The sequence below is a fragment of the Diplotaxodon limnothrissa genome, linkage group LG1, assembly GCF_057381915.1.
Source record: "Diplotaxodon limnothrissa isolate DT_005_m linkage group LG1, D_limnothrissa_male_GT1.1, whole genome shotgun sequence".
NCBI classification, from domain to species: Eukaryota; Metazoa; Chordata; class Actinopteri; order Cichliformes; family Cichlidae; genus Diplotaxodon; species Diplotaxodon limnothrissa.
The window spans coordinates 1,361,725-1,384,667 of NC_140596.1; the positions used below are offsets into that span (position 1 = coordinate 1,361,725).

The following is a 22,943-nucleotide window of genomic DNA, read 5'->3' on the forward strand; positions in this document are numbered from 1 at the left end:
CAAAGTGAACCCTCGGTCTGATAAAGCTGAGCTACCGTCATCGAGGCTCACAGACCGGACCAGCACGCTCTCTGCTTTAATCTGCTGGTTCATGCTGTGTTTCCAATCCAGAGTTCAAAGAACAGAACACGAGTTTCTCCACCCAGCTGAGTCAGGTTCAGGTGACTTTACCTGTGCCCGCAGGTGCATTCTGGGAGTCCCCCATGAAGATCAGAGTCACGTGTTTGTGTTCTGGAGGGTCTGAGCTTCAAATTAAATCTAAAATCAGCACAACTCACATCAAACTGTCAGCAATGTGAGAGAAACAGAGGGCAGAGATAGTGTCTGTCTCCTGTTTCCACAGAAGAGGGGCCTGAAAACTGAAGGCTCTGCCTCCCATTCTACTTTAAATACTCTAGGAACAACAAGTAGGCCTGCAGAGCGAGAGTGAAGGAAGCCAATACAGGAGAAATCTGCTCTCTTTCTAGTCCCTGTCAGGACTCTTGCTGCAGCATTTTGGATCAGCTGAAGGCTTTTCAGGGAGTTTTTAGGACTTCCTGATAATAATGAATTACAGTTAAAGGTGTAGTGTGGGCCACTGACTCCTGAAGGATGTAAAAGGTTCAGACCGAGCTTCATGGTCTGCGTGTTTCCTGCATGCAAAAACATTTCAGATCAGAGGAAAACCTGCAGAAGTGAGATACAGACATGTTTTAACCTCTCAGTCTTCTGCTGTGTAACACCCACCTCCTCCTATCCCAGCATCCTCCTGTCACACCAACCCTCTGCATGTCCTCCTTCACTACATCCATGAACCTCCTCTGAGCTCTTCCTCTCCCACCCTCCCCCCTCAGCCGTCCCTCTGATGGACTCATTTCTGATCCCGTCTCACTGCCAGTCAATATCAGAACATCTTCAGTTCAAGCTCTTTTTGTCAGCATCACTACCGTTGTGTTATCCTAACACCTCACCTCCTGTTTGAATGCAGTGAACTCATGTTTGAGTGCCAGAGATGCTCTTAGAGTTCCCGTTTCCTTCCTATCAGCTTAAAGCGTCTGACGGTGTCACAGTGCCACCTGGTGGAGCGCAGCCTGAGCTCGCCCATCTCACACTCATCACGTCAAAGAGCTTAAAAACCTTTATTGGAAAACATGTAGCAGCATTTCATTAAAAAACAAACAAAACAAATCATGTAGAGACATTTTTGGGATAAAAAGGTCAAAGTTCAAGACAGTCAACATTTAGCTTCTGAAGCCCGGCTGGTTCACCTGTCCATCAAGGTAGCCAAGCTACTGGTCCCCAAGCAGAACATGGCCACACTGTGCCCATTAAAAAGGAAAACGCACGCACGCGCACACACACGCGCACACACACACACGCACACACACGCACGCAGTTCCCATCATGCTCAGCCCACTTTATAGCAGCATGTAGAGCCAAACACGACCCTAGAAATAGTTTGGGGGCAAATGAGGCCACTAATAGATTTAAGCGCGCTCGCTCGCACTAAAGGTCTCCTCAGTTTGGCCTCTGCATAGAAAATAAAGGCGTGGTTGGACTTGATCCGAGCGTTCAGCAGCACCGCTAATAAAAAGCATGAAAACAAAGTCTCTTCTGCTCGCGCTCAGACCGGAGCTTAAGCACGTCCCCATGGCGGTGACGCGTCTCCTCGCTGCTGTTTCCCTCCCTGGAATTAAAAATTTAATCTCAGCTGAAACTCAAATCCAACACGCCGAGCTTTCCTGTCCCGCCGGCGTCAGCAGCGCTCTGCTACTGGGGGGGCGGAGACTCCATGCTGGCTCTGATCTTAACCACGGTGGCCTCGCCTCGATCCGGCTCTTCGGTCTTCTCGCTGCTCAGGGGCGGAGTCAAGACGCCCGAGGGGACGGGGCAGCCGCCGTGACACTGCAGCTCCACCTCCTGGTAGGAGTACGCCTTTTCCTGTAACACAGCAGGAACACGCATGTGAAAAAGCACACGTTTGGACCTTTTTCCACATTTACTACATCCTGTCCCCATCGACACCTGCGGTACACGCCCAGGAGTCTACATAACTCCGCCCTCTATCTGCCACCTGCGATGACCGCTCAGGCCTTAACCTCGCTGCAACCCATGCTGGAAAAAACGACGTAAGTTTTCCTCGGCTCTCAGGAGGAAACGGAAACAATCCTGAGCAGTTTTCTGGATCCTGTCTTTAAAGTTTTTGTGTGAGCATTTAATGTCATTTTTTTCAACCATTAAAGCGCCGATCGGTCATCGCCGCCGCGACGGAGTTCTTCTGCTTCGAGCTCGTTTAACCAGAGGTGGCAGCGCGTTTCACGTTTTTCTGCCGTCGTTCATCATTTTTACAAAATTATTCTGTCTGAATTTCTGCTCTGATATTAACGCTTTGGGGGTCAACGCACACGTGGGCGTGTCCTAATCACACGACCAATGTAAGGCGACATGGAGATGCAGTGATCTATAGACAAGTTTTTAAACTTCCCCTTGTGGGACTAATAAAGGTATCTCATCTTGTGTCGAGAGGCCACGTAGATCCAGAGATGATAAAAAATCTCTGGATCTACGTCCCAGCCTGCAGGCGTCAGGCTGGGACGTGCTCCTCTGTCTTATAGTGGACAGAAACTATTTTTTGGAGCGGCACAAATACAAATAAAATTTGTGTGACTCTTATTTGATGCAGAACAGCTGGTTGTTCTGTAAATACTTTGAAATGGTTATAAAAAATATGCTTGGCTGCATTTTTCGGTAAATGGCTGCAAAAAACTTTTTTATTTGCAAAACTTGTGCATAGTTTTGAAAACTTACAATTTATATTTGCATTTCAAGTTATGAAAATTATTCTTTAAACATGTTTGTGTTTGTTACAGTAAAAAATAAAACTGATTTTATGTTTGTCTGATTTCAGATCAGTTGTGTTAACACAGTAAACTGAGACACGAGGTTGTCCTGAAAGAACGAAACCAAACAAGGCGAGAAGCTGTTTTAAAGGTGAAATAGTCAAAAACAGCCGATTGTGCCCCGGAGCGACAAACTTATCAATAAAGTTACAAACCGGTGACTGTGAGGGGAAATAAACAAACGCACGCACACACAGCTGTTGGACCTACCAGCCAGGTCACGTAGGGGGCGTGTGTCTGGATGTTGTGCATGTCATCCGCAGAGATTCCCGGGAACGTTTTCATCGGCGAGCTGCCGACCTCTCGCAGCGCCATCGCAAACGGCACCATCCACCTCACGCACTCCTCCACCTCCACCCTCTTCAGAGCTGCACGGACAGAAGGAGGAGGAGGTGAGTCGGGGTGGAGTCACACCAGCAGGGACAAACAGGAAGTGTGGAAAATGAATTTTACCTGACACGGTCTCCACCAGCTCCAGGGACGAGAAGTGAAAGAGCGCCGAAGCAGCGAGAACGCCGTTAGAAAACTCGAGGCAGCGCACGTCCAGCATGCACAGGTCCAACAACTGAAAGCAGACGCACCATCAGAGACACTCGGCGGGAGACAGACGGTCCCACCTCAGCGAGAGACGCTCGTCTCCGAGCACATCGGCACAATTCATTTATGGTAACAGACGGCGTACCTCTGCGATGTGCGTGAAGGTGGCCTGCGGGTATCTGGGGAGGAGGAGCTCGTCCGCGTCCTTCAGGTAAGCCACCTGCATGTAAACATTGAGCCAGGACACGGGAGTCTGTGGGCTCAGGCTCCACTTCAGCTCCTAGAGAGAAGACGAGTCCACGTTAGACACCCAAATCTCCCATCTGACGCAGGTTTAAGGGCTGCGATGACAGAATGACATCACGAAATGATGCGTTCACAGCTTTGGCCGTTTGCTGGTTGTTGAATAGTTTTGTGAGCTTTAACCTGAGATTGTGTTGTTTCTGACGAAATACATTTATATTCAAAATAGATCCAGGATTTAAGGAATCGAGATCACTTGATTCAAACTAAAATTGATTTTTTTTTTAAACACAATGAGCATCATTAAACTGCTCAGATGGCTCCGCCCCTTCCTGAGCCCGGTTCTCCTGGAGGTTTCTTCCTGTTTTTCCTTCCCACTGTCACCAGGTGCTGGCTCATAGAGGACCGTCTGGCTGCTGGGGCTTCTCTGTACCTGACCGTATAAAGCACCTTTGACGCTGCATAAATCAAGCTGAATTAAATGGACCAAACAGTGAAATTGTCACCGAGTCTTCAGCTGAGAAACCAAAGGAAACCTGATGACGCCACAGAGGCCGTGTCTCACAGGTGAGGACACAGGTGTGCTCAGAGGTCGGTTAAGGCCGAGGCAGGTCGTGCGTTTTACCTTCATGACGATGATCTCCATGCTGAGGATCTCGTCTTCTGTGCAGGCCTCGTCTGTCACGTAGGCAAACTGGTGGACTTTGGGAGGATACATCTCCTGGGAGAGAAACATTTAAAGATAAGAAACGCAGCAGACACGCCGCAACAAAGCACCCGCACGGTACCGAAGAGCTCCGCCCTCCCCACCTCGACTTTGGCGGCAATGAACAGGCAGGTGATGCCGATGAGCTGCAGCGTGGATTTGAGGACGTTCCTCTGGGTGGCCATGAAGCGATCAAAGTAGTCCTGAGCGAGGTGGTACGTCTCCCTGTGCAGCCTATAGACCTCGCTCACCTGACACACACACACACACACACACACCTTGAGTACATTAAGGTGACTGCATCTTTACTGTTTATTCTTAGATGAATGATTTCATGGTTTCCGGGACGCCGAGCTGCGTCTGCCGTGGATCGTCCACAGTAAAACCTGCAGCCTGAAGCTAAAGGTTAGCGTAAAGCTAAAATCTCACGTATAGACACACCTGAGATCAGGTGGTGCTGCAGGTTCACAGACTCAGTACTGACCTCCATGAGCCAGTCCAGGAGGATGGCCCTCATCTTGGGCTGCAGGTGTGGATGTTTGTCCATCATGTGGACGTCTCTGGTGTAGGACTTGTCCTTCTCCAGCATGTTGTTCCACACGGCGTCCTTACTGGCCCAGCTGACAGACACAGAGTCAAACAGATCGCTGACACGGGACAGGTACAGGTGACAGATTAAAGGAAAACACCCCCGACCACTGAGGGCTGAGCAGCCATCAGCACCACTCACCAGAGCGCGGGCAGTGGCGCGTGGTGCACGGGTGTCACACATGTGGTGTGGAAGCTGTAATGAGGAAAGCTGGCGTTGACCAGGGGGACGAGCGGGCACTCCTCCTGATCAGGCGTGGAGATCCACCTCTGCGGACTCACGCGATCAGCTGCAGGACTCCAGCCCGGCTGGGAGACAGGAAGAGCTCGGTTAGAGTCGAAGAAGGGTGGAGGAGGAACACACGCCTCCAAGACTGTGGGCGTGGAGTCGCTGCAGGTAATTAGACCCACCTCACACTCGCGCTGCTTCTTCTTCGTCATCTCTGCTACCTCCTCATCCAGATCCGGTAAAACCTGAGGAACAAACAGAAAAGAAGGAACCCTGGAGTTATCGTTCTCATGCTTTTGTTATTTGGAGGCGCCCCTCCTGTGGACCGCGCTTGGTGTCAGGTGATCAGCCTTCAAATCGTCTTCCTGGCAAAGCTAATAAGTTAGGGCTGGATCAGGTGACCGCTGACCTTCGGGCTGCAGTTACAAAAAACCTGAGCTTAAAGACGCGCTCTGCGCCTCCGTGCTGTTCACCATCTCCCCTCAGATGAAGGCCCACTGCTTCTGTCAGCTCTCCTCACTGTGGCTCTAATATGATGTCCAACATTGTTGGAACCCTGCGTGACCCTCTTTGTGACAAAACACATCAATGACCCACCCCAGCAGAGTGTGTGTGTGGGGGGGCCCTGCTGGAGCCTCTGCCAGCCTTTCAGGACACTCACAATAGCAACATCTGCCTTCCTCTTCCTCGGTCGGACTGTGGTGTGTTTGGGGGCCTCGGCAGGAGCACTCTTCGCTTCTGTGTCTTCCCTGAAACAAGCAAAGCAAACAGCAGCTGTTAGCGAGCGCTGCCATATCCACAATCAGCCGAACAAACCCGGGTTAGCACGGGTAAACGCTCACACGGTCCAGAAACAACAGGCTAGTTAGCCCGTGAGGCTAAAGCTCCTGGTGGCTCTTCCTGCGTGGGCCAAACTCACCGTGTTCCTCTCATTATAGTCGGGGCCGTGGAAGCGTCCGTGGGAGCAAACCTGTGGACGACAAACGACTTGAAATTTAGACTTAAACAGCCGTAAAAGTGCGACGTACAGCGGCCCCAACCCCCACTCCGAGCCGCCTTCCTCCCGACAAAGCCCGGCTCAGCCTGGCGCGGAGAGCGGGGCAGCAGGCCGCTTCCAAGTGCCCCCAAAGCCCCCCCACCGGACCTCGGAGACCCGGGAAACTGCCCCGACATCCACGCCACACCGAGCAAGGTTGGTCTGAGGCGGCCACGGGGCTCGGTTAACCGAAAACAGCGATATTTTACCGAGTCCGGCTGCACATCATGGCCGCCTGATGCGGACACGGAGCGGCCAACAAAGAGCCGAACCCCCGGGGGCTGTCCACGTCTGGACCGGAGACCGTGGGGGTTTAACGTGGGAGCCTGGGTCACATTACGCTGCAGGCAATCAAGCCCCAATTCTACTCACGCAAACTTTTAGCCAGCTGCAGAAACTCACCTCAAGTTCCTCCCTTGAAGTTCACCCTGCTCCGCCGAGAGCTCCAAAAGAAGGTTTAACCCCGCAGTGGGTTCCCCTCGGGTTCTCCAAGTGTGTTCTCCAGATGTGTGCTCTCTGTCCTCCGGTGCTCTCCTGCTCGCGGTGCCCGGGATTCTGAGCTTAGGCCGGGCTAACTGCTCCGAGCTGGCGCCTCGCAGAGCGCAGATGAGCTCCACGTCAGGAGGCGTAGATTCCAGTTGGCGCTAAATCTCCACCCTCTGCGCCGCTTTACAGCCGCATTGAGCTGCGTCACCTCAGCCGCTCACCTGTGCAGGGCACGCGGCAGGTATGCTGGCTGAACTCTACGCGGATGGTCGCGAGCGTGAAGGAAACGGTGAGTTTTTAGTTTTGCCGGTAAAAATGGGGGCGTGAGTGCCGCGCTGACAGCTGCGAGGGGCGGATCTTCGCAGACCGGAAGCGCTCGGGCACCGCGTGGCTGTGTGTCAGATGTAAACAAAGGCAGAAGCGGCGCAGAAAGACGCGGAAAACGACGCAAAGCGGGCAGAATGACGCAGCAAGTGAGCGAGCGGGTTCCGTGCGCGTTACCTTCAGTGTCTGTCACGGGACCGGGTTGTGATTCAGCGGGAAAATGAAGCGTATCGCCTCCCACATGTCCACTGCGGGCTGCCGTACTCGCCCCGCCTCCGACCGTAACGGAGTGACCCGCTCAGCCGCCTCCGGACTCCTCCCCGGGCTCCCAACTTCACCATTAAATCTGATAAAGTGGCAGGAGGCGAACCAACCTTTGACGTCAGCAAATCTGTGGCTGCTGGTCACGTGATCACATGACAGCGTCCTCACACGGTTGTTGCTGCAGGCTGAATATGATAATTCATTAGGCCGTGGTTTTAATAACCAGCTTATACAGGAAATGCAATAACGTCACATCGGTACCATCCTTCCTCCTGCTGCTGAGACATGACCCGTAACAGAGCTCAGCATCTGCATTTACAAACACAGCAGCACAGGTCAGGACAGTGGAGACTTCCACGATGATCCCTCTGAGCTGTGGGAAGCACCGAGGCTTCCTCGTGATTTACAGACAGCTCTGATCACGGGAGGAGAAATGGAGCAGGAGTAATCCTGAAGGAGGAGCCTGAGCAGTGCTGTGGAGGTGAGGAGTAACAGGCAAGGTCACCAGTATGAAGCGTGAGGTCGAAGGGTGTCAGTGTGTACGCCCCACAGGGTGGAGGTCAGAGGGGTGGAGGAAGGTACAGAAGGTGTGATCTGAGCGAGATATGAGACTGAGGTGGTGTCAGGGAGGATGTAGCTGGACAGTATCGGATGGTTGACTGCAGGGTGACTTTGGACATCAAGAAGAGCAAGTGAGTGAAGGAAGGATGCTGGGAAAGTAAAGCTGAGGGAAACTGCAGGGAGTGTCCTCTGGACAAAGGAAGGAGGACAAGGAGGCTTGGTGTGGACCCAAAGCAATGAACGGTGCACTAGAGAGGTGAAGAAGGCAGGGCGGAGCGGGTGGAGATGAATGTCAGGGGTGATTCGTGACGGAAGGGTAGCAGCACGAGACAAAGGGAAGGTTCAAAGACAGCAGTGAGCTCTGCTGTTTGGAGATGGCAGAGGATGAGCTGAAGATGTTCAGACGTTCACTGGGAGTGAGAAGGAGGAGTCCATCAGAGGAGCAGCTGAGAGTCAGAGAGGATGAGATGGTTTGAGCATGTGCAGAGGAGGGAGGGTGATGGAGCTGCCAGGCGCAGAACGACTGCTTTGAGTTTCCTGCGGTCGGCACGGAGCTTCGAGGTTTGCTGCTATATGAAGAATAGAAGTTTTAATAAGTGGGTGAAAGTGGAGGAAGGTGAGTCTGAGAGGAAACCCAGAGCCAGGTGAGTGCAGACAAACATTAATGGTTAAACTTCAGCTTCCTCAGAGAGCGTAAAAGTTAAATAGATGAGACACGTCCTGCTGGCCCTGATTTACAGCCAGGAAACTTGTTCCAGAGATGATTGTGTTCGTGTCTTCGGTGAAGCTGAAATACTCTTTTTGTTTGGTGAACAGAACAAAGTCGACCTTTGGTCAGTCACATGACCCCCTCCTGAGAACGACACAAACAGGTTTCATTCTGTGGCGTCTGCACAGAAAGGGAAGGATGAAGTTTTTGGAGCTGTTTGGGCGTCTAAAATCCGTCGTTATCGGAATGATTCACGTGAAAGCGTTGCCAGGTAACAGAGTCCACCTGTCGGCGTCCTCCAGGTTCAGGTGAAGTGTTTGGTCGTGGCAGGGGGAGGTCAGTAAGAGCACAGAGGTTTGCAAAATGTGGTTTCAGGGTGAGCTGGCGTCCAGCTTCGCGTGGGCCTGCGCGTCATCAGGTTAAGACAACATCGCACATTCTGATTGGCTCAGATTTAGCTGATATGTGACATTTTCCTGCGTACGCTGCGCTCAGACATGAACTTGATTAAGTCAGACGTGTAACATTTCAGCCTCGCACACCGGTGTGGTCGCCCTGTGACGGGGCAGTTAAACTTTATTTAACCAGGACAATGTGAGTCGAGATCAAACATCCCTTTTGCAGGCTGAGACTCGCAGCAGTACGATCGACCTTAACTTCATACGAAGATACACGGCAACAAAATACACAATAAGTACATCGATGCAGACGATGACCCACCCTGAACCCTGAACCTCGGCCCCGTTCTCCTGTCCAAACAAGGCCTGCTCTCACTTTTTCTGCTGTCATGACCTTTGACCTTTCACACACTAACACACACTTTCTGCACGCTCTGACCTTGGGGTAAACTTGCTGGGACGTCCACTCCTAGGAATATTTTGGGATTGTGTTAACAGACCTGAACACGGTCGCCCTGCAAACAGACCAAAGCTCTGCTTTTACAGAGGCGCTCACACCGCTGATGATCAGTTAGTCAATAACCTGCATCGATTAGCAGCAGCTGATAGTTTCTCACACGCTGCGTTTTGGTTTAGTGTTGAATAAATAATGACACGCTGTAAATATGCGGTGTTTTGTTGTTCGTCCAGGTGATCATGGTTGTGTCCTGATGTGTCACCAGGTGTACTCGTGACTTTGAGTAGGAGGAGCTGCAGAGAAAAACATCACAGTTTGCGCTCGTATTCTTGTACATGCATGATGTGCACATCGGTGCCCACATCCTTAAGTGTTGAGGGTACTCTTTGAGACCCTTTATAACAGGCTCCTCCTCTTCCTCAGGTAGCCCACTGGGCTCTTTGAAAATGTCTGAAATCAGCGAGGCGGCGTGCCGGGAGGCAGCGATCTACAGAGACGCAGGGGTTGTACGTTTGTGCACGTTGTTTGCGTTCCTCACAGCTCTGCAGTCTGAACAGGCGAGGCGCTAACCGAACCTCCAATCCCGTCTTTCAGGATGGACTGATCGTTGAAAACATGCACGATGTGCCGTACTCTCTGAGCGCGGGCCCCGAGGTGAGCGCCTGCATGACCGCCGTCTGCTGCAGCGTTAGGGCCGCCTGTCCGTCCCTGCCTATAGGAGCGCAGATCCTGACTGCAGCCAATCAGCAGGCTCTGGCTGTGGCTCTGGCTTCAGGTTCAGTTGTTCATTCAGTTCATGTTGATGTGTTTGGAAAGATGCAGGACGTGTGATCAGCACGGTGACGGCGCTGTGTGCTTCCAGGCCTGGACTTCATCAGGGCTGAGGCCTTCGTCTTTGCTCACGTGGCAGACGAAGGCCTCCTGAACGCCGGCGCCGGGGAGTTACTGCGGTACCGCAAACAGATCGGAGCTGAGCACGTGCAGATCTTCACCGACATCAAGAAGAAGCACAGGTGAGGTCACCTGCTGTGCAGTTATAGTAAAGAATGAAGTACTCAGTGATGCAAGAAGACGTGAAAACACTTCCTGTGTCTGAGTACAGCTGCAGATAATCAGGATGAGCGGCCGGCCAACAGTCATTCATGCCTGTCACAGCTGAGCTTTCAGGCACTGGGACGTGAATGGGGCCAGCCTGGGCGAGAGAGGTGTTAAAATGTGTGTCAGCACCTTGGCGAGCTCTTAGGCCGTCCTGGATGTTGCCTGGACCTGCGGCTTTCATGTTGATGGTCCCCTGTGGTGTCCTTCTGGTGTCTACTGCAGACACACTGAAGGGCAGCTCACCTGCTGCTGTGGGAGGAGCATCCACCCCACTGAGCAGCAAATCATGAAACTTTCACACACCTCACACAAGGTTTGATTTTTATTACAGTGCAAACCACTTATCATCTCCAGTGTGTAACATCCACACATGCCTCTGTGTGTGTGTGTGTGTGTGTGTGTGTGTGTGTGTGTGTTTCCAGCTCTCACGCCCTGACGTCAGACGTGAGCGTCGCAGAGACGGCGCGTGCTGCTGAGTTCTTCCTCTCAGACGGCGTCATCATCACAGGAGCAGCCACAGGACTGCAGGCCGACCCCGAGGAGCTCCGAGGTCCCGCCCCTGCCGCGCACACACACACTCTGTCCAGATGTTAGCCTGACTCTCGTCACTCACTGCATTTTATCACTTTATCATCTACAATCAGAATCCTAGCAGCTTCTCGTCACTGCTGAGATTAACGCTGCAGAATATAAAAAGGAGACATTACAAGGATTTTTATTTTGAAATTAAAATCTGAAGTTAAAATCTCAGGTCAGGTGACTCCTGTTAGAGCTGCAGCAAGGATTCACCTGCATGCAGCACAGAAACAGCTGATTGGCTCTGCAGGGTTCAGGTGTGTCTTCATCAGCTGTGCTGCGTGGGCGGATGCACACTTCACTTTATTCTCAGAACAGTATTTCACAACATATCAGACATTTTTTTAAGCCCCCTCACCTCAGGTCCTCCTGCTTTTACCCCGTTTGTCCAGAAGAGGTCCCCCTCACCCCGAGGGAGAGAGGGCCGCGGGTCGCACTCGAACCACTGAGCTAAACCGGCGCCCAAAGAGTCTGAATTTTAAATGTCACACTCACAGCAGGGGGTCAAGCCCACCTGAGCTGTTTGTGGGAGGTAAATCCACTCGTTTTTCCCTCTGTGTCTTTAAGTGATCAGAGTAGAAAAGAACCAGTCCATTTCCTATCGAAAGCTTAGAAATGAAAGTCATGGCTCCACCGACATTCACTGAGATAAACCCAGAGCTATACCTGCCCTCAGGTGTTACTGATGAGTGCCGTGTTTTTGTGCTTCCTCATCTGTAGGTCCATTTCCTGTTTAAAACATTTAAGCAATCAGCGTTGAGGTGCTGCTCTGCAGCTTCATGCAGCTTCATGCACAGGACCATAAATCCTGCAGTAATCAGTCAGTAAGGTTTGCATCAGCTCAGGTTACTGAGTCTGAACTCTGCACCGCGTCCTCGCAGCAGCAGCCAGGATATTTATAGCAGCCGGACACTCAAGCCTGTAAACAGTCTGAGGGCTGTACATGCCACTGCTGCGCGCGCACACACACACACACACACACACACACACACACACACACACAGGTGCTGGTCATGTTCAGACACATTCACCAGGTCACGCGTGTGAGCGGAGGTTCACTGAGTGCAGCTCTGCAGGTGGTGAAGGCGTCTGAAGCGTATTTTCTATTCTGTCACACTCTAATGTGTCAGTCTTATATCTGCCACACCCCTCTGCGCACAGGCAGGAGACTCTGGCAGGTCAGAGAGGGCACGCCTCAGGTGAGCAAAGTCATTATGAAGCCAGAGAATATGCATGCAGTGAGCCTGTTTGCACACACACTGTCCTGCACCGACCCAAAGGACCTGCGCAGCATGCAGTCAGATACCTTTGAGCTCCAAGGAGTTAGCACTCGGTGATGATGTTTATATAGCAGAGGCTGCTCCAGGCGAGATAAACAAACCACGCATGCTAGCAGCGGCTGCGTTTTAGTTAGCAATGCTTCAACCCAAGGTCCAAACAGCTGACAGTAAACGAGGCAAACGTATCAGAGACACGGCCCAAAGACCAGGTCCCAACACGGAGCCAGGAAAACACTCGGACTGTGTCAGGGAACAGAAGGATCATCAGAGTGGGAACAGGTGTGACTAATCAGGGTGGGTCACATATCGACTGAGAGGCAGGAAGTAGCACCACAGCAGCCCTCACCCCGACGCCTCTCTGTGCTGAGTCCAGCCTGCAGTGCGTTTAGTAGCGATCTACTAGATTCCTTTGTAATATTCAGAGGTTTAAATGAAATCTAAATGATCTAATTCAAATTCTAAACCTCGTTGCTCACAGCCTCAGGTGGACTTCAGGGTTTGTAAGTCTGGAGGGTTGAGATGCGTTCGTGTGCTGCTGGACGGTGGGAAACGAAGCTTTCGACTGCTGACGTGTTCTTAAATAGAAATTCATTAAAGTGATTTTTTCTGTTTTTCCAGACGTTTCCCAGTCTGTGGGAATCCCCGTGCTGATTGGCTCAGGAGTGACCTATGACAATGTCGAGAGCTACCTGGATGCAAACGCGATGATAGTGGGCTCCCACTTTAAGCTGGGCGGGCACTGGGCCAACGAGGTGGACCCGCAGCAGGTGAAGAGGTTCATGGGGAAAATCCGGAAGCTCCGGCAGTGAACGAGCCCCCACCATAAAGACACGCAGACCGCAGCTTTAGAAAATCTCAAAAACTTTATTTTGCTTTTTTAAAACATTTTATAAATACACACAAATAAAAATTAAAATCTCACATTTGTGTCAAATAAAAAGTAGAAAAGCAGCAGGAACGCTGCAAAGGTCAAGAGGTCAACTCATCACACACTTTAACACGCAGAAGAAGAAGAGCGAAGCCGCCAAAATGACAGATTTGAACACGGCGACAGAGCACGAAGCTCTGACATCATCAACATTAATCTGAGCAGTGACTGTTCTGCCGCGCGGCGCTCGCCCTGCTGACAATAAAGTTTACAGAAGAATGAAAAACGTGTGGTTCTTTCAGCTGTTTGATTACTGCACAGGAAGTGGTGAATGTCACGTGATGTAACGGCGAGGTGAAGCCTGAGCGGCGCCGATATTGGAGTCAGTAGTTGTAGAGACGCTGGCAGGGCTGCTTGAAGTGTCCGTAGCGCCGCTCTGCAGGGCAGAAGCGTGTCTTGGTGAGGTTCTGCCTGTGAAGGGCGCTGCGGCTCAGCTTCCTGCCTTCAGCACGGCTCCTGGCACGCTGCGCCGCCGGCAGCTGGATGTTGTACGGCAGAGGAAGCCCCCAGGCGGCGAGACGCCAGGATACATGCCGCCTTACCGCCACAGGCCTGGAGAGACACACAGGAAGCCACATTATAAACCACGCCCACCTGCCCTGCTGTCTTCTTCTGTGTTTGTAAAACTGGTTTCAGATTATCTGAATGAAAGCATCGTCAGCATCATAACCTTGAGGTTTCCTCTTCATCAGAGCCCGGCTCCTCCTCCTCGGCTCCACCCACCCCGCGTCTCATCTGGTAGACGGACATGCTCGGGTGTTCGATCAGCAGGTTCTCGAGGAGGTCCCCGTCTGGAGCCGACAGAAGCCCGTCCTCTGCATGAGGACCAGAGATGTTTAGAAGCATCGGCGCTGCAGCGTGTACACCTGAAGCAGGTTGACTTTCTCACCTGGCAGGGTAACGATGACCCAGCCCTCGTCCTCGAACTCCCGCAGCGTCTCGTGTTCTTCTCCTGCTGACTCCTGGTCCTCGCTGGCATTCCCGATAAGCTGAGCAAGAATCTTTCCGATCATCCCGACGTTTCTGACAGCACCTGTGGATAAAGAGCAGCACACAGGTGAGATCATCACAGGTAAAAAGCTTCCCTCATGACGCCGAGGCCTCAGAAACCTGAGCAGCTTGACCCCAGGTGATGTTCCACAAAGACAGGAAGCCGGGTCGTGACCTTTCACCTCCTGTTTCCACATTACTGCTCAACTGCAGTTTATAAGATCTTAAAATAATAAAACTTTATTTTCTATTAAACTGAGAACCGTTGTTCCTGTGCGTTTGTCCTGCTCACATGTTGACTGCAGCTCCGCTTCATCACGTGACCCTCAGCTTCATCGTGTTTACAGAAACATCTGCGCGTGAAACACAACAGAAGTGCACGCACTCACTAACAGACACGCGCCTCTGTGCGTGCGTGAGAAACAGACCTCGGCAGGACTCCGTGTACCTCCAGCTGGAACAAGCACCCTGCCCGTGCTCAGGTACGGCGGAACAGAGACTCTAACACTAACCGCGTGCAGGTCAAAGGTCACGCGTGGGTGTAACTAAAGATTCAGACCCACCTGCTCCGATAAGTCGATGTTTTCGCTGCTTTGAAGCTTCCGGTTCTCTCTGTGCTTGTTTTCATCCACAGGTTGTTTATCTCACACAGGCTCCTCCCCCGCTGCCTCAAACGTCACCAAAATCCACCCAATCAGGCGGAGCGTATCTCACTGCATCACACGTAAACAAACAAAGCCCCGCCCCCTGCCCCGATCCTCGCACTGAGCCGAGTTCAGCCGGGCAGACCCGGCAGGCCTGAGGTCACTCCTCAGCGTACCGGTCAGGGTCAGAGGTCACCGGAAGCAGGTTATCTGCTCGCTGGGTTAACCCGCGCGCTCAGCGATCTGGAGCTCAGCAATCACAAACACGGATGAGGGTAACGTCTTTGTGGCAGTGTGACGCAACAGGAAGTAAAAATAGGAAGAAAGCGTGAAATAAAGATGCAAATAGCATAAATGTAAACATGTCAGTGATGGACGCGGAGGCTGCTCCAGCTCGCTGTGCCGGTGCTTGGACCGCGCTCTGTTTCTCTTTATGAAACGGTGATATTAGGATGCGAGGAGGTTAAATAGTCCCTCTGCTCTCAGACAGGAAACAAGACAAACAGGATTCAGACGCAGGATCAGATATGAATGTTTGTGACAGCTACAAGGTCCCGAGTCCCACATTCACCCCACTCGGGGCGTGTGTGGGACGCAGCTTCAATGAAACAAACGCTTCACATATTAAAACAAAGGGGGCGGCGCCTCCTGGTGGCAGCCGCAGGTACTGCAGGTGAGGACAGCGAGGTCCGATTTACTTCATTTTTCTTCGATTCAGCAGAAGAAGAAGAAATGAGTCAAACATAAAACACAGAAACGTCCTCTGGTCTGAAGTTCGGTAACATCCGACCAAACAAACAGCCGAAGGAGGTCAAAGCTAAACAGAATGAATACAATAAGAAAATCAAGCAGATAATTAAATATCATGTCATAATATTTAATAAAGTAAAATGTGAAGGACAGAGCGAAGTGCACAACAATTTAAAACACAACATACGAGCAACACAATGAACAATATACCACAATATCAAAACAATCTAAATCCTTATATACAGAAACGACCACAGCGCGCTGCAGGATGCTGGAAATGAACCGAGCTGACTTTCAAAACACGAAGAAAGAATTTAGTTCTTTTTTCTTTTTAATTCAAGCGACCAATGTGGAGGCTTGGGTGACGTAGCGAGCTGCAGCGACCAATCAGAACTCTCCGTGTAGAAACTTTGTTTGAAGTTTCTCCGGTCTCCGGCTTGTTTAGTGCGCATGTGCTCTTTGAGCGTATCAAACTTTGTGCGCATGCGTTCGTTAAACAAAAGTAGAGTGAGATTAGAGCGTGAGTGTTTTAACGTGAGTTCCTGAGCGGACCGGCGCACCGGACCGTCTTCTCTCCGTTTCTCCGGTTTGTGTTCAGCGAAGAAGAATCAAACAGGCTCGTGTGTTTCCTCCTTCATTGATCTGCAGAGCCGGAAGTTGTCTACAGTTTGCGGACAGTGACGGACTGAAGGTAAGCAGAATGTGTTCCGATCAGCTGTGTGACCTTTGACCTCTGCAGCCTCACACAGAGAGGGGAACGAGTCTGAGTGGTCGGTAAAAAAAAAGTCCCGAGTTCGCAGTTGAATCCAACCGGATCAGATTATCCGACTCTGTGAATCAGACAGAGCAGCTGATGTTCACGTCCTGACTCTGTAGTTACTTCTTGTTTGCCGGTGTGCTACACCTGTCACTGCCGAGCCCGTCCCACCAAACTCCGCTCAGAAACCGTCTAATTTAAGTCCAACTGCTGTGATTGTGCCCGACGCGTTTACACGGAGCCTGTCCTGAACCCGGAGCTCTGACAGCCCCCTAAGAAACACGAAAGATAACGCAGCAGGGCCGTGGATGTGGTTTATTCGAGTAATTATAATGATCACAGGCCGTCTGATGGTTTCAGGCTGTGTTGGAAAGTAAAAGTGAAACCAAGCTGTGGTCCTTTCCGTGCCTCGCGTGTGCGTGACAGTTTTATGCAAACAGGCTGAAGGTGGATGACACTCTGCTCTTTGAATCTCACTTTTCTTTGTTACATGTCACAGTCAGCAGCTGATGGAAAACTGAAACTGGTTTTTATTTTAGGGTCAGACGTGCTGCTTCCACTTTTGTGTCTGTACTGCATTTCTACTGTATGTTATTTCTATTCATGCGTCATCATACAGCTGCACATTTGGCACAGGTGGATGCTGGGAAAGGTGGAGGCGGAGCAGAAGGAAGAGAAGGAGACGCGAGAGAAATCGCAACCGCTGAGCAGCGTAGGCTCGGGTTGGGTGGTTTGTGTGGTCGCAGATAGACACGGAGTCAGTACACACGTGACCTCGTGTCGCACACGCGTGTGTTACTGTGACACGCTGTGTGTGACGTTAGTCACCGCTGCCTCTCTCACGGAGCTCACACACTGTTGCATCAATGATGCAGCAACCACAGAAATGCGATTAAAGATGTGACAGCTGCGACACGCTAACAGCAGATTTACCTGTGAAACTGTGACGCTGGCAGCTCACCTGTCCCAGGTGTGCGTCGCTGTGTAAGGAATAACTACTTACACTCCTCTTCATTTTTGGACCTTGTTTTCAGGAAAGACACCACGTGGAGTCGCAGAGATGCCCGCCCGGATGGACGACGTCATGCGTTTGTGCTGTGAAGTGTCGGCTCACGAGGAGATCAAGGTCGCCGTGAAGAACTCCACCAAAGGGGCGATGGTGGCGGGAGGATCTGCGTTTGTGGGCGGGCTGCTCGGCGGACCTCCGGGGATCGCTGTCGGTAAGTAGAAGAAGAAGAAGGAGGAATTAAATCTGCTGATTCAGCAGAAGGAGATAAAAAGACAAAAGGAAACAGAGGAGGACGCTGGGTTTGAGTTTGTCGGTTTAAACCTGACTGTGGACGAGGCCGCGTGTTTGCCACAGCTGTCAGAGTAATAACACGCTCTGAGGATTTGTGCTTTTTGTGGTAGAAGGCAGTAAACACGAGCAGGTTCGAGTCCTCTGCAGTAACTGCAGGTAAGAAGACGTTTGGAGGCTTTAGTTGCTGCAGTGATCGTCACGCGGGCAGCCTCAGTAACCTGGACCAGCAAAGTCCTCCCCACACAGCAGCCATCTTGAAAGGCCTCTGGCGTTATGTAAATCGCTTTGTGTGGCCGACAGGAGAGTTAAAGCACACCTGTGTGAACGAACAGGTAAACGACCTCAGTGAAGGCAGAGCCGTTTCACATGTGTGACGATTATTTTTAACCACACACTGAATTTAGTCGTTTGCATTGATGGAAACACAGACGCACTTTGGTCACCAAAGTTTGTAAATCTGATAACTTGAGAACGAGGCGACGCAGAGTTTAAAATTCACAGCACGGTGCGTGTACTAACATCTCATTTGATAAGAGGTCAAGGTCAGAGGTCAAGTTTTCTGAAACTCTGGCGAAGCCCATAATTCAACAGGGGAGTCACAAGTTTGTCCACCAGGAGGCTTTATGTCCTCACAGGTGCTCACATGCATGGCCTGAAAGCACACGCCTTAACACGCTCTGATCTTAACTTTTCCATAATAGATATAATATAATCAATCAATAAATGTATTGATGTGAACAGCCTGTGTTTAAAGCTTTAGACGTTTAAAGTTGGACGTCGCTGACCTCGGCCACAGCTGTTACTTAAGCCTGTTTACGCCTGTGTGTGCGCCTCTGACGCGCTGGTGTTCTTCTTCTGCGTCTCTGTCAGGCGGCGCCGTCGGCGGTCTCCTGGGCAGCTGGCTGACCAGCGGGCAGTTCAGACCTCTGCCTCAGATCCTGATGGAGCTGCCTCCCCCGCAGCAGAGGCAGCTCTACGAGTCCATCACGGCCGTCTTGGGGAACCTGGACTGGACGGACGCGGCCCAGCTCGTCTCGCTCGTGATGGGGAACTCCACCCTCCAGCAGCAGGTCGCCGCTGCCTTAATTAGCTACGTCACCAAGGAGCTGAGAGCGGAGGTGCGCTACAAGGACTGAGGGATGGTTCCACGTGGACCTGACCTTTGAACTGAATCACGGACGTCTCGCAGCTCACACAGACGAAGTTCTCAGCAATGTTTGTGCAGCACTGATGTCTTTGTTACTTTGGCTTTTTTAATCCCTGAATGGGACCAGCGTGTAATTTAATCTGGATTAGAAAATCTGCTCATTCGCACACTCTGCATCAGGGTCTTTTTAGAGTGCTCCTGCTCTCAGATTTCAAGCTTTTCATTCAATATTTGTTCAGCAGCTTTGATGACTGACAGCTCAGCTGGTACACTGTAAAATGATTACTCCCCCCGAAGACCGAGGGCTGGTACTACACCTCTGATGTTTTTTATCATGTTTTTACTGCAGCGTGTTATGACATCATTGTGACACTGCAGGACGTTGCATTGGACAAATAAAAACTGTGTTGTACAGCTCTCTGCGTCGCCTGCACTCAAAAAACAGATTCAGGTCCTCCTTTCAAAGAACACATGCAAATTATGTTAGTTGTTCACAAATGCAATTAAAAAATACCAAATTAATTTGATTTTCTTTGTGTAAACCTAAAATTATTCAAAACCAGCAGAGGCTGATTCTGAACACAAAATGAATGAGTTTGTTGGGGCACTGGGGGTAGGAGGAGTACATTTTTGCACTTAAGTATTTGTAAACTCAAAGAAATCAATTCAAGCCCCTCTTTAAGCTTAAACATTATTTTTAATCTCATTCAACGCAAATGTAGCACTCCAGCGTTACTGCAATTATTATTCGTGTGGTGAACCTAAATTATTTTCTCTCAAAGCAGTCTTTGTCACAAGAACACAAAGTTACTGAGTTACACAACGGTCCGCCTTCTTTGAAAATTTTGCGCTCTTTCAGGATCACCTAAATGAATCCAGCTGCTCTTGGCCTCTCTGTACTTTTTGGATAAAACTACACCTTCAGGTAAGGTAACATATTATTTTTCCATATATCCAATTGTGTATTTCTTTATCAGCTAAATCTATAATGCTATTTATCATAGAAGCTTGTAACAGTTGTTTTTTGAACTTTTGGTGGTGCTACCATTCTCTTCTCTGCTTGAATACTATTTTTTTTTTTGACAATATAGCCAGGTCTTTTCAAAAGTGCCTTGTTTTAGAGGAGAAATTGTGTAGCTGCCAACTTTTAAGTCGGAGCGTGTGCTAGCTTATTAGCAGCTAGCCATTGTGCTCAATGAAAGATGATGTCCTATAGCTAACTTCTTTCTTACTGTTTTCTTTTTATAATCTAAAAATTATGTATTCTGTGTTTATTATTATATGCCATTTTCTAGTAGAAAGTATCGTTTTGAGATGTCTTTAAAAGCACTACATAGTTTACTGAGGGTGCTACCAAAAGCGAACCATGTGGCCGGAAGAGTAACTGCAGGCAGCACAATGCGCACTCCCATGACGTTCAAACCTATTTATTATTATAAAAGATTTCGGCTACGTCCACACTTACACAGGTATTTTTGAAAACGGAGATTTTCCGTTTTAAAAAATAATCCCGTCCACAGGTAAACGCAAAAATGAAGGAAAACGCTGCTAGGAACATGCCAAAGCAACAGGTGGCGATATATTCCTAAACTCAGCTAAAAACAGTTTAGGTCTTGACAAACTTCACTGATGGTTCAAATGTTTAGCAACTTTCAGTGTGTTGATTCAGCAGTCTGTATTTAAACTAGGGTTGCCAACTCCCTGAAAAATAAATAAGGGACACCTCGTGGCCAGGGCCGGGCGACCCAGTTGTCTTCACCCTTCCCAGTGTGGTGAATTTTCTAGCTCTTTTTTTGTGTGTGAAATTATTTTTTTAACCATTTGACTTGAAGTTGATTTAAGTAGATGTGTATTCTTTGTGATATGAACACATGTGAAACAAATGATCATTTAGCCGTTTATTTTTAGCTCAAAATGACAACATTAACACATAAAACAGGTCTCTTTCTTAAACAGAAGCCTGTCATGCTTAACTTTTGAGAATATAAGTAAATCTTTCTTTAAAAGAACTGTCCTGCTTAACTTAAAATAATAGAAAACAATAGAAAGAAAAATATTCTTGTAACAGTGCACATTTAGTGCATTTAGTACAATTGGCTTCAGCTGAGGTATTATTTCAGCTTTTCTAAAGCTAATCAGCTGCTCCTGTTTGTAAACCCGCTTGTTCCCATGATTACGCATCTTAACTCATCATCATTATTCATCTATGTATTACTTTTATGTATTAGTCATCTATTTGTTGTAATCATCTATCCTTGCAGTTGTTTATTACACAAAATAAATTATATTATCACACTTCTGGCCACATAGCGCTGATATTCACTGCACATGCCCATATTAACTTTTTCCAGCCAGGTGTTTTCCTTTTCCCATTCTTCCCTTTCTCTGAGGGGAACAAACATTGCTGCTCTAACGCTGGGCTCACACTGTGCGATTTTTGGCCCATTTTGAGTGATCGGACCGATTTTGGCCTTCATCATGCATCGTGTAGTATACGTGGGGTAACGAGAAGTGATTAACACCTCACGACCAGCTCCCGATCATCAATCGCTCGTGAGGGTCTCACCACAGCCGCTCACACTGCGCACGCGCAAACACGTAAACGTCGGTGAAAAAGACGGCGCAGCACGGCTGTGCAGCGTGTGATCTGGACACAAGCGATGGAGGCACAACTTGTAGAACTTTGGAAAGCTCATCCGAGCCTTTTCCATGTGGCCTCACAAAATTATCACGACCACAACAACCGTGAAAATAGTTGGATTTACACTGCTGCTCAATCACAGCTGCCTGATCAATGTTTTTCATTAGCAATTTAGCAAAGTTGATGGTGGTGGTGTGTCTGTGTGAGTGAGAGACAGAGAGAGCGAGCGACAGATTATCTGTTATAACCTTCATGTTATGGAGGCACAGTGTGAGCACTCAGGTCGCATCAGAGCATCGGGCGGTATAGTGTGAGACCTGCATCGTGACCTATGAACTTCTAACCCCTGTGAGTCAATCGTGCAGTTTGAGCAGGAGCTGAATAACGTGACTGAAAAAATCGCACAGTGTCTGCCCAGCTTTAGGTGTACTGTCGTCCGAGACTTGCACCGCAGTGTCGGCGTTTGTTCCCCTGTTGGCCATGCTTCTTGTTGTGGTCATCTGTTGTCTTCCGGTATTTTCTCCGTAAGCGACCTTTCCTCGACCAATGAGATGAGCGGTAATCTGAATTGTCATACTCGAATTGTCATAAGTGTGCTGTCAGCTCATTGGTCACAAAGCAGGAGAGGGGCTGGGAATTATGTTTTCAAACAAAGCGTTAATTCCATTAACATTTATAGACTACTTTTGATTCTCACTGTATTACGGGACAAAGTGCGTCCCTTATTAGCTCAATACGGGACGTGTACTTTTGTTTCTAAATACGGGACGATTCCGTATTTTAAGGGACGGTTGGCAACCCTAATTTAAACTTCTAGTTTATTATATTTATGTATGTTTTATTTCCAGGTGAATGCAGAGTTCCTGCAGATCACTACAAAACCCCTGCAGGCGAAGTTCTTGGCTCAGCTGGACAATTTAACAGACAAGCTGATGCAAAATTTTCAGGGGAGCAAAGGAGCAAAGGGCCAAAAGATCAAGGATATCATGGCGATCAGTAGTTTGGTCGGTACTAATGATAAACCCATCAATTAAATGCAATCAATCAATTCCATTTTTTTCACCCTTTTTTTTCCACCCTTGCATTAGTATGATGACATCGACATAAAGAGGGAGCATACTCTTAAAAGCCTGGTGATCTACTTTAATGAAGATCCAGACCTACTGTTCAAGGAGTATCTGGTACGCTTATCACACTTTCTTTTCTAGATTCAATTTGAGTTAGGTTCATCGCACACAAAATCCTCATATATTCAAAAGAGACAATATAATTGTGAAATAGTATTATTCTTAATAGTCATTGTTGAAACTTGCACTGGAGAGCACTTTTTAAGGGGACAGTTTCAGCAAAAATTCAATTGTTCATTCTTTTGGTGCTGCCATGTAGGTATCTACTGCCTCTATATACACAGTAAA

General features: G+C 49.4%; 4 protein-coding genes across 5 annotated transcripts; 2 read left to right on the forward strand and 2 right to left on the reverse strand.

The window, feature by feature from the left end:
• Positions 1-1,594: 1,594 nt before the first annotated feature.
• ccne1 (cyclin E1) lies at positions 1,595-6,841 on the reverse strand. Its single transcript, XM_085351192.1, has 12 exons — positions 6,621-6,841; positions 6,102-6,152; positions 5,844-5,931; positions 5,365-5,427; positions 5,096-5,262; positions 4,850-4,985; positions 4,470-4,616; positions 4,285-4,380; positions 3,562-3,696; positions 3,333-3,444; positions 3,090-3,247; positions 1,595-1,920 (listed from the first exon to the last, which is right to left on the reverse strand). Exons 2-12 carry the CDS (start codon positions 6,113-6,115, stop codon positions 1,750-1,752), a joined length of 1,287 nt encoding a protein of 428 aa, XP_085207318.1. The 5' UTR covers positions 6,116-6,152; positions 6,621-6,841; the 3' UTR covers positions 1,595-1,749.
• A 1,868-nt stretch (positions 6,842-8,709) lies between these two features.
• On the forward strand, positions 8,710-14,419 carry LOC146639176 (uncharacterized protein F13E9.13, mitochondrial). The gene is made up of 6 exons (XM_085354837.1): positions 8,710-8,833; positions 9,841-9,923; positions 10,012-10,192; positions 10,280-10,430; positions 10,938-11,065; positions 12,990-14,419. Exons 1-6 carry the CDS (start codon positions 8,761-8,763, stop codon positions 13,178-13,180), a joined length of 807 nt encoding a protein of 268 aa, XP_085210963.1. The 5' UTR covers positions 8,710-8,760; the 3' UTR covers positions 13,181-14,419.
• LOC146639177 (tumor protein p53-inducible nuclear protein 1) lies at positions 13,234-14,924 on the reverse strand. Of its 2 annotated transcripts, none has more exons than XM_085354869.1 (4): positions 14,853-14,924; positions 14,189-14,332; positions 13,970-14,114; positions 13,234-13,851 (listed from the first exon to the last, which is right to left on the reverse strand). In XM_085354869.1, exons 2-4 carry the CDS (start codon positions 14,310-14,312, stop codon positions 13,623-13,625), a joined length of 498 nt encoding a protein of 165 aa, XP_085210995.1. In that variant the 5' UTR covers positions 14,313-14,332; positions 14,853-14,924; the 3' UTR covers positions 13,234-13,622. The 2 variants fall into 2 exon arrangements, with proteins under 2 accessions (XP_085210995.1, XP_085211008.1); XM_085354882.1 differs by lacking the exon at positions 14,853-14,924 and adding an exon at positions 14,582-14,755.
• Positions 14,925-16,196: 1,272 nt separating this feature from the next.
• Positions 16,197-19,274, forward strand: LOC146639178 (protein C19orf12 homolog). The gene is made up of 3 exons (XM_085351193.1): positions 16,197-16,374; positions 17,475-17,660; positions 18,611-19,274. The coding sequence occupies exons 2-3, from the start codon at positions 17,501-17,503 to the stop codon at positions 18,874-18,876; spliced, it is 426 nt and encodes a 141-aa protein (XP_085207319.1). The 5' UTR covers positions 16,197-16,374; positions 17,475-17,500; the 3' UTR covers positions 18,877-19,274.
• The last annotated feature ends 3,669 nt before the right edge of the window (positions 19,275-22,943 follow it).